Below are 10,265 nucleotides of genomic sequence, written 5' to 3'. Positions count from 1 at the left end.
TCCTTTTTATTTATTTTTCTTTATTATTATTTTTGTTTTTAGAGTTTCTAGCTAAAAACAGAGCTGAAGTCATTGTAAAAAAGACACATTATAATTTTCCATATGCTACTTCTCTAGATTTTTCAAAAAATCCCCTTTCATCACAAAAATCCTTCTGCAGACCATAAACACATAAAGATCTTTTAGACATTCATTTCACTACTGTTCCTTCTTAGAAGCATTATATTTTCGATCACATTTTAAAACATCAATAACATTGCAACAACAGACATCAAAAGGTAATAAAACATACTGTAAAAAAATTACGGGTTTTGTTTGAAATATGGCATTTATTTTACAATGCACATATTAGGTCGAATTGTAACAAGCATTATTTTCCCTACCCTCCTAGAGTATGCACACAGGTTACTCTGAATGCAATGCAATAAGCCTTTTCCACCAGCTTTAACTCACCTTCTGTACCAAAGGGCAAACCTACCACTATGGCTTGTGATGGCTTACAAAGAAAAACTGAAGCATAGCCTTAAGAAAAATGCTGCAAGATGTGTCTATGAAGAGCACTGCAGTGAGTTGTTAGGGCAAGGGGCACATGGCCTTACATAGGCTGTCCCAGGCAATGCCCAGCCTCATCCTGTAAGGAAGTCGGAAGTCTCCGCTTTGGAAACTAGTTAGCTCACACTCTTTTCGGGTTTGTTCTCTTCTGGGCACTCCTAGTTTTAATGTTCTTCTTGGGACTGGGTGGTTTGGGAGCAGGAGGCTTTCCCTTTGGTTTGGGGGGATTACTACGACTGGTGCGCCCGGCTGTTTTCTTCTTGTCCTGAACTGTTCTCTGCTGTTCCTGCAGCCTCTCTTCCCACTGCTGAAAGGCAATTTGTAAACATGACTGTCAAATTATCTCACCCCTTTATGGCGCTCAGCTAATATGAAAATTAAGGCAAGTTTTTCACTGTAATATATTAATGATGGTAACAATTGTAATAGCTACCCTATGTCAAGCACTTATCATGTACCAGGTGACTTGGAAAGTGCTCAGTGTGTGATGAAGTTTCCATATGCATTCATTTCATTGAAACAACAGTCCTTCCAAATAGGCACCATTGACAGGGGCAGGAAACAAGCACAAAGAGGTTATTTGCAGGGCATAGGGCTGGTAAATGTCAGAGTCAGGATTCAAATTCACCCACTCTGACTCCAGAGCCTGAGGCCCTCACCCATGCACTTTTGACCACTAGCCCCATAATGCAACATTCCTACAGTGCAAAGCCTTCTAAAAAGGCTCTTATTTCATGGCTACTAGCATTAGTTTACCCCATGTCACTGGGAAGTCAGGGGTTTGTTCACTTCATTCTTCCACATCCAAAGGAAGACAGAGGCCCCTTCCACACCTAGCCATCCGCTAACGTGCTAGCTATCCAGAACCACTGGGAAATGAGTCATTCTGAAAAATCAAGTTTCTCTGATAGAAAAAAATTTATTCTTTAAATAGCTCAAGTAAGGAACAATAAAAAAGTGAGTCCACTTGAATTGACATTGCTTTATATTAACACAGATGTCCCTGCTTGGCTAGAGTCTATTTCATTCAGCCAAAAGTTTGACCACAGTCATCAGCTGGGTATTATTCAAGGCACTAGGAATGCAATGAAATGAAAAACATTGTCTCCACTGTGCTATGACACAATTCTAGTCTATTCTAAAATAATAAACTCATTATGGTATGTTGCTATCATGTGGTGATATTTGCAAATTCCTACTGAAGTATATCGGAAAATATGCTGCAAAAGTGAATGGTCCCCACAGCTATGATTATTGAAAGCTTTCCTCTCGGCAAGCTCAGGTTCTCACGGTCTGCTTGCCTTCATGTATTGATGCTTCTAATCTACTGTAGTCCTGGAAACCAGATAACCAATCTTGCTAGAATTTCCTGTCTAATAGAACTAAGCATGCTCCTGAGCAGCTCATGAGTTTTTAGCTCTGATTTAACACAATAGTGTTTGGTTCTCTTATTCAGAAGTGCACTGACTAGGGGAGGCTGTGTTCTAACTACATTCTCCATAACTCAATTGTTAATATATAATTTTCCCTTGCCTGGAACTATTTATTGGTGCAAACTAAGAGAGCATAGGCAATAGCAATATGTTTTGTGAACCTGTAAACACAAAATCTTCTGAATATATACGACATATTTTGCAGAGAAGGGATGCTTTAAAAATTTAAAACCAATTACCTGATGTCTTTAGATTGGTGTAATTTCACATCTCTGGGCAAAAAACTATTCTAACTCCTCTAATTGAATTATCAATATTTCTATGATGTTACCACAAAAATCATAGATTTGACTGCAAAACGATTACTTTTTGCATATAATTTTTGACAAAAGTCTTAAATTATTATAAATACAGGAAAAGATTCTGCTATGTATAGTGACAGGGTAAGTTTTAGTACTAGGTATTTCACCCCTTCTAATATATGTCAGTTTTAATCTCAATGGATATTAAGTCTGCTCAAGTATCTCATGGTTCACTAAAACAACTACATGTAATAAAGAAACAAAAGGCTCATTTAACTTGGAAATAACCAGTACCTTAGTATTGAACACAACTAAATCACCTTTGAAGTTGAATGATAGATTCCTGGTAAAAAATACTGAGTGAGAATAGCTACACTCTTAACGGCCTATTCAAAAGACAAATACTGTTGCTATTGCTGGCTCTTGTGAGAGCTTGGAGATTAGAGAATGGGAAGAATTCCCCAACTCTAAAGAAATCTGTTATGTGCACTTATATCCATCTTCACAGTGTTGTTCATGATACTTACTATGGATCTTTTACTAAGCTGATCTCTCCATTTTTCAACTAAGCAATTTTCAAGAAGCATCATCCTGAAAAAAAATTATCTTAGTAAACAGATTTTTATTACAAAAGAAAAAAGCTAAAAATACAGAAATTGTAAAAAATTTATTCAATAATCCTTTACCCTATAATCCACATATCCACGATTTATATTTTATTGGTGTTTCCTTTAATTCCTCCTTGTAACAATATTTATTATATTTATTAGATCACATTGTGTATTTAGATGATCTGCAGATCTGCAAATTTGCTTTTGTCATTATATGATCTAAATTTTCTGATGTAATTAGAATAATTTAAAAATATAATGTCAATAATATAATATTATGAATATGGATATCCATAATATATCTAGCCATTTCTTTATTGCTGAATTCCCCTTTTGCTTAGCTATGATTACCAGTGTTGCATTGAATAACCCTGTATACAGTAGTGTGCACTGGCTTATTATTTTCTTAGAACAGATTTTTAAAATAGAATAACTGAGTTAAAGGGTACGTATTTTTTTAAAAAGATTTTCAATGCATAGTGCCAAGTTGTTTTCAAAATGGTTGTACTTTCATCCAATTCACTAACATTAAGAATTAGGTGAAAATGGAATCTTATTTTTATTTGGATTTAGAATTAAGGAGATAATTTTTTAAATGTTTACTTACTATTTGTATTCTATTTGTATTACTATTTAACTTCTCTATATAAATTTCTGTACATATATTTCTATATCGTGGTCTCAATGTTTAAATATTAATTTTATGAACTCTTTAGTAAGATTACTATTTTTTCATAACTTTTGCAAGTATGTTTCTCAATTTTGATTTGCCTTTCTATCATTAGTTGTGATTTTTATGTGTATAATATTATGCAGTCAGATATGTTTATTGATATTTTTCCTTGTAATTTCTTACATGACTTTTATATTTACAAATTACTTTGCTTTTCAGATATAACATATTTAGTCGCCTAATTTTATCCTGTTTTTTTAAGTTCTTAGAATATTTATCTATTTAATCCATTTGAAAGTTATTGTAAAGTACAGTATAAAGTGAAAATAATGTATTATTTTTACAAATAAGAATATTTTCAACATTTACCAAATAATACATTCATTTTCTATTGACGTGCCATATTTCCTTCATAATGAAAAGCTGTATTTTATGCACTAAAACCTGTTTCAAGAGTTTTTCCTCTGCTTTATTTATCTTTACGTCTACTGTTGCATCACATGGTTTTAACAAGTGTAACTTTACACCACTTTTGCAGGTCTCATAAGGCAGATTTCCTCTCTTATTTTCACAATCGTCTTACATACCCTCACCAATTTATTGGAATCATTTGTGAGGACATAAATCCCAATTATCCAAAACTATTTTTACTGGGATGGATTATATTCCATTCATCTCTCCAGGTAGAATGTAATGACTAACAACCTGGTATCCCCAACTGGATCTCTAGCACTGCAGCAGATGCAAACACCTTGGTAGAGATGAGTCCAGAATCACTGATTGCTTCTTTAGGGAGACAAGATATATGCAGAATCTGGCTTTAAAACCAAGAACTCAAGGTGATATCCATGTTGTAAGGAGGGCACCCAAGTACTGATAGAATACAGAAAAGTGGAGTTAGTTCCCAAAGATGTTTTTGGTTTCTATTCAGAGGAATAGTCTTAGGTTATATCTAGAAGAAACAGATGAGCATTAACAGCAGAGAATGGGAGGGATGGCTTGTTATGTAAAACTGAGTGATTTTGCTGGAGAAGTATACTGCATCAACTTATGGGGCCCAACATGGAGGCTGGGCTCAAGAGTTTGACTTTATATTGCAAGTAATGTACCAATATCCAAAAAAAGTAAGAAAGAAAGAAAGAGAGGCCAGGGAGACAAATACACCCAGCTAGAATTTGTGTGTATGTGTATGAGTGTGTGTGAAGCATATATTTATTTGTTTATACGTTGCCTTGTGATGATTTGAATTGAGAATCACATATTCGATTCAGAAATCACCTTAAAGTGTGTGTGTGTGTGTGTTTGTGTGCAATACTCTATCAAATATTATGAAGTGTTTATATGGAAAACATGTGGAACTATAGTCTCAAATGCCTACTTACTTGATCTGTAAGCTATTAAAGTAGCCTTAAAAATTCAGTATTTGCCACTCTAAAATTGTTTGAATGATTTGGAAAGGATTGTTCTTCCTTAAAATAATTGACTTGCCTATAAATTTTGAAATCACTTAATGAATTTTGAAATGGATTTTTAAAGACTCTATTCAAATACTCATATTTTGATTTTTCCTTCATTCTATGAAGAATTAATTGATAGTTAGAATATATGCTATTCAGACAGAGGCATCTGTTAAACTAATTTTTTTTAAAAACCCTTTGGCATATTTTTGTTATATTTTTAAACCATGACTGCTAACTGAGATTGAGGTTTTTCTAACAGTGTGCATACAGTTCCCTCTGCTTCTTTGTGCCTACCTTGAGCGCCACTCGTAACACATGATGAGAACATCTTGATGGGGCAGGATGTGTGGACACTGGCAAGAAGAATTTGTAATGAGCGGGACTTGAGTTCGAGGGATGGGTGATGAGGACTTGAAGATCTCTTTTACATCCACCACTGTTGTGACCTCATTGCAGCCACTCCTCTGCACAGCTTTTATTTTGGCATGAATAACTGCAATTTAAAAATAGATAAAAGTGTTGTTGAAGGTTTTGGGGAAAAACTAGGGATGGTGTATTCATGCCAACTTCTGAGCCTCTCTTAAAGAATCACTCCTGTAATTATGGTTATGTCCAAGTGGCCTGAGTGCAGGCAAACAGCCCACACAGTCATATGCTAAATGGATGGTGTCCTATATTGTCAACATTGTCTTAAATGTTCCGGGGCATACTGCAAGATGGGAAAGCAAGCTGAAAAGCAGGTTTTAGTCTTTCTCTGCCTTTAGGTCAGTAAAAAATTCACAGAAACATGTATTTGTATTCTTCCCTGTGGTGACTTGAAGTAGGGATCATATATTTTCAGATTGGAAGTCATCTTAAGGTTTGCATTTCTTCAATCACTCATCTGATGCTTGAACTTCTTCTGTTTTACAGAGATAGTTATTAGTCATAACATTTTTGAACTGGAGGGAGTCTCTGAGGACTACTGTTCTCAATCTTTTAATTTCACAGACTGACAAAGTAGACTCATGGTGAGCAGAGATAGAACTGTTATTACAGATGGCTGTTAATGTCACCGTCTCTGACCAAGTTTTAAATGCTGGTTTCTGTGGTCTCTTGCTATTACTGCCTCCCATACAGTTGTAATCAGCCTAATATGGCTCTGTCTTGGATTCCATTTCAGGAAGCCAGTTTATGAAGACACCAAAGGACTTGAATACAAAATGGTTTCTTCATCAAGGTCATTCCAAGGCCATAACACCCCAGAGAATGACATGATAGTGAAACTCAGATTAGTATCTCAGGCTGGATCTTGGCAGAGGAGGGACTAAGGAAATCAGATTAGGTTGGTATCTACATAGAGCAGGCTTTAAGAAAAAAAGCTACAGGAAAAGATAAACTACTTTTTGTTGTTGCTGAATTACCCACATTGGCTAAATATGATTCTTAAATCTGATAGCTTTGTAAGAGCTTATTTTTTTTCAAATTTTTATATTTCTGTGATCCTCCTACTTTCATGTCTGATATATATCCTAAAGTTTCTTACTGATATAAAATTTCAGTCTGCAAGATGAAAACTAAGTCAGCAAACAAAATAAGCATTTCCCCTAAAACCACTTTATGTCATTTCAGCAGAAATAATTTAAGGCATGCAATGAAATATAAAGTAGGCAGCCCAAACAGACATTTTTAAAATGTCTGCCTTTTACATTTCTTTTTGAATTGAAAAAGAACATATGTTAATTAAATTTACTTTCAGATGACAATAGTGAAATTAGAATTACTTAAAACATTTCAAATTTCATGATTGACTTATTCATGGAAGAAAATGCTGAATGGTTCTTTCAAGTAAGAGAGAGGAGGGCATTTAAACTAGTTCGATAGTGTAACCATAGGATTTTGTGATTAACATTTTTTCACAATTTATTTAAGATGTTAAATATTTGTAGCTAGTCACAAGTAAAAGGATATGCAGGCAGATCTTAATTGTCTGGGCTTATGGGCCTTAATTCTCTGACTCTGAGATAATCAGATCCATGGATCATTCTCCCATTCTTCCTGCAGCAGTAAAACCTCAGGAAGAGAACAGGTGGGGTGTGCCATCAGGGCTGATAAGCACTTCTTACCAAGACTAGGAGGATCAAGATGTCAAATTTTCAATCTGATGCATGTAATTGTTATCTCCTGGGTCATTTCCTTTGTTTGCACTTGATTTATCCAGAAAAGCAAGACATTTTTTAGTTGTTATTGTGCCATATATTAATAGAATTCACATGATCAACTGGAAAAATAGTCAACCTTTTGTTTTCTTTACTTTGTGACTAGCTTTCATGAGAGCAACCTTATTGAGATTCCAGCTTTGTAATGAACCAAGTCTCAAAAGTAAATGGCTTTAACAGATGACTTACCATAGCTGTAGTTTTTGCTGAGATATGTTGCCAAAGTTGGCTTCACCTTTTTACACTTGCATCGATCTAAAAAAGGCAAAAGAGGCAGAAAGTTGGAAAGAGTACAGAAATCACTCTGGAGAGGAGAAGTAGAGGGAACATCCACGAAGAAGGAACTCACCGGGGCTTAGGCGTTTACAGTCAACATCAAGAGGCCTTTCCTGCACCATCATGTCTGGTGTGATGTCTATCCACTTAACATCTGAAACACAAACAGGGCCACATGGGCGTTGTTGGTGATTTGGTCTGTTCACCCAGCTGGTATAAGGAGCCCTCTGAAGATATAAACTAAGACAGTATCGCAAAAGAATAGTACTTAATGGTAAAAATGGGCCAGGCGAGGTGGCTCACGTCTGTAATCCCAGCACTTTGGGAGGCCGAGGAGGGCAGATCACCTGAGGTCAGGAGTTTGAGACCAGTCTGGCCAATATGGTGAAACCCCATCTCTACTAAAAATACAAAAATCAGCCAGGCATGGTGGTGGACACCTGTAATCCCAGCTACTCGAGAGGCTGAGGCAGGAGAATCGCTTGAACCCGGGAGGCGAAGGTTGCAGTGAGCTGAGATTGTGCCATTGCACTCCAGCCTGGGCAACAGAGTAGGCTCCGTCTCAAAAAAACAAAACAAAACAAAACAAAAAATATTTATATATAGTAAAAATGGCATGTGATTGTTGACTTCTCCTTTCATAATGATAACCAGGGCTTAGGAAAGAAATCCTCTGGGGGAATATTTGCCTATCCAAGCACAAATTGATGTGAATGTATATCCATTTAACTTCACTGGTATATACAACCAAACTGGATAAATCACATCGTTCTCTCCCAAAGTCATATTTAAATGTTGATTTTCCAAGTTAACAGTTTATATTAATCAAAATAACCAAAATATTTCCAAATCCCTACCTCATATCTTGCAGTGCAGAAACAGTTCACAGGTATATAACCAAAACCAAGCATAACCCTCTATTATTCATATAATTTAAACAATAAATATGTTTTCTTTCCTAAAACTCTAAATTACAGAGGAATTTCCATTTACCCTGTTCACTTAACCACTCCTCCTTCATGTTTAGGGCAATGCTCTGGGGTATAACTTCAGAGATTCCAGCACAGCAATATCATAGTCTGGTTAAATGTGGGGTAACCTGGGTCAGATAAAGCCTGGATAAAAGAATGCAAAAATATTCCTAGGTTTCATTTCAAGAAGTGAATTTAAACCTCTCCTTCTTCTTAGAAAAGCAGTCAAATGACCAAAGAAAAAAGAAGGAAGTGGAAGCAGAGATGGGGCTAACTAAAATGCCACAGTAGTTGGCTCCGGGTCAATGACCATGAAACAGACCTCACAATTTTCCAGGGAAACTGCAATTACAAATCTCACTCCTGGTGGGAAGCAATGACCATTACTGCTTTTTCAGAAAAAAAAAACTTTTTAAGAAGTAGCACTAAATGGAGTGAGTATTGGCACCTGCCTGGTGAGATTACTTTGGGCATTAAATGAGTGAATAACATGTAATGTGTTTAACACTTGCTCAGACACCTAGCAACACCTGTTTACTGCTATTATCATTTCTGTTATTACTATAAACGCAAACATCATCGAAGGCTCCCTTTGTAAGCAGAATCTTTTTTTTTTTCTTTGTGGGGTGCAGTGCTCTTCGCTAGCTCCTAAAATTCCTATGGGAGAAACCAGACTTTTTCTCAAGAAAATGTTTCCCCCCGTTCTTTCCCACCTCCTACAAGCCTCAGACGCCCCTGGCAGCCTTAGGTGTGGCCGCGCAGTTCTCAAGTGGCAGCCACAGCCCCGGGCGCCTCCTCGCCTCCCTCCATCCTTCCTACGGCCTCACCCTCCGGGAGGTCCGTGACGATGGCTTCAGGCGAGATGCACACGCCACGGTCATAGACGGGCAGCTCGTCGCAGGCCAGGCTTTCGGGCCAGCTGTGGTTGTACATCTTCATGAGCGGCTCGCAGTCGTCGCGCGCGCGTTGGCACACCGACTTGCACGGCTTGATGGGGTCGTGCAGGAACTCCAGGGTGCAAATGGGCGCGTACATGGCACAGAGGAAGAAGCGCAGCACGGCGCTGCAGTTCACGTCCACCAGCTCCTCGTACTGCTCGATGGCCAGGATGGCGTTCTCCTGCGTGCTGTGGTGCAGGTGGTTGGGCATCCGCGTGATGTTCCAGGGCATGTGCCGGCACATAGGGATGCGCACCGCCTCGCAGGGCGCGCCGCGCACGCCCAGCGCCAGGTGCAGCCACAGGCATAGCGCCACCAGGATGGAGAGGAACATGGCACTGCCCTCCCGCGCTGCGAGCCCGGCAGACAGAAAGCGCCCTTCTCTTCCTGCCACCCTCGTCTTTCTCTGTCCCTTCGCCGAGGAAGAAATCCTCTGGGGCGCAGGAGAGTTTCTTCCCCCCAACTCCAGTCGGAAGCAAAGCGGGGCCGCGGGATCCGGCCGCGGAGCTCCGCCGTCTGGCACACAGGGCACGAGCAGCGCCAGCTCTCAGCCTTCGGGGCGCGAACCCGCCCGGGCAGCTCCAGTCCCGGACTCCGCAGCTCGGAGCGCAGCCAGCCACGGCCATTGCGGGACCCTATTTATCCCGACACCTCCCCTGACGTGGGCTCGGAACGCTCCCTTGGCAGCTGCAGCCGCGGCGCGGGCTCCCCCTCGGCCGCCCCACCCCCAGGCCCCTTGGTGCAGAAGCGGTGACATCATCCCCTCTGGGCCGCAGCCCAGGGCTGGAAGCCTGCTTTCCCCCTAAAGTCCCTCCTTTTTAGTCTGGCCAGTCTTTTTTCTTCGAACCAAG

General features: G+C 39.1%; 1 protein-coding gene across 1 annotated transcript; it reads right to left on the bottom strand.

The window, feature by feature from the left end:
* SFRP4 (secreted frizzled related protein 4) lies at window positions 1–10,234 on the bottom strand. Its single transcript, XM_002818042.4, has 6 exons — window positions 9,304–10,234; window positions 7,579–7,659; window positions 7,419–7,484; window positions 5,326–5,524; window positions 2,815–2,878; window positions 1–859 (listed from the first exon to the last, which is right to left on the bottom strand). The coding sequence occupies exons 1-6, from the start codon at window positions 9,746–9,748 to the stop codon at window positions 674–676; spliced, it is 1,041 nt and encodes a 346-aa protein (XP_002818088.1). The 5' UTR covers window positions 9,749–10,234; the 3' UTR covers window positions 1–673.
* Window positions 10,235–10,265: the final 31 nt, after the last annotated feature.

Source organism: Pongo abelii, chromosome 6 (genome assembly GCF_028885655.2).
Source record: "Pongo abelii isolate AG06213 chromosome 6, NHGRI_mPonAbe1-v2.0_pri, whole genome shotgun sequence".
In the NCBI taxonomy this organism is placed as follows: Eukaryota; Metazoa; Chordata; class Mammalia; order Primates; family Hominidae; genus Pongo; species Pongo abelii.
The sequence above is the reverse complement of the archived record's forward strand: the minus strand, read 5'-3'. Positions and strand labels throughout refer to the sequence as shown.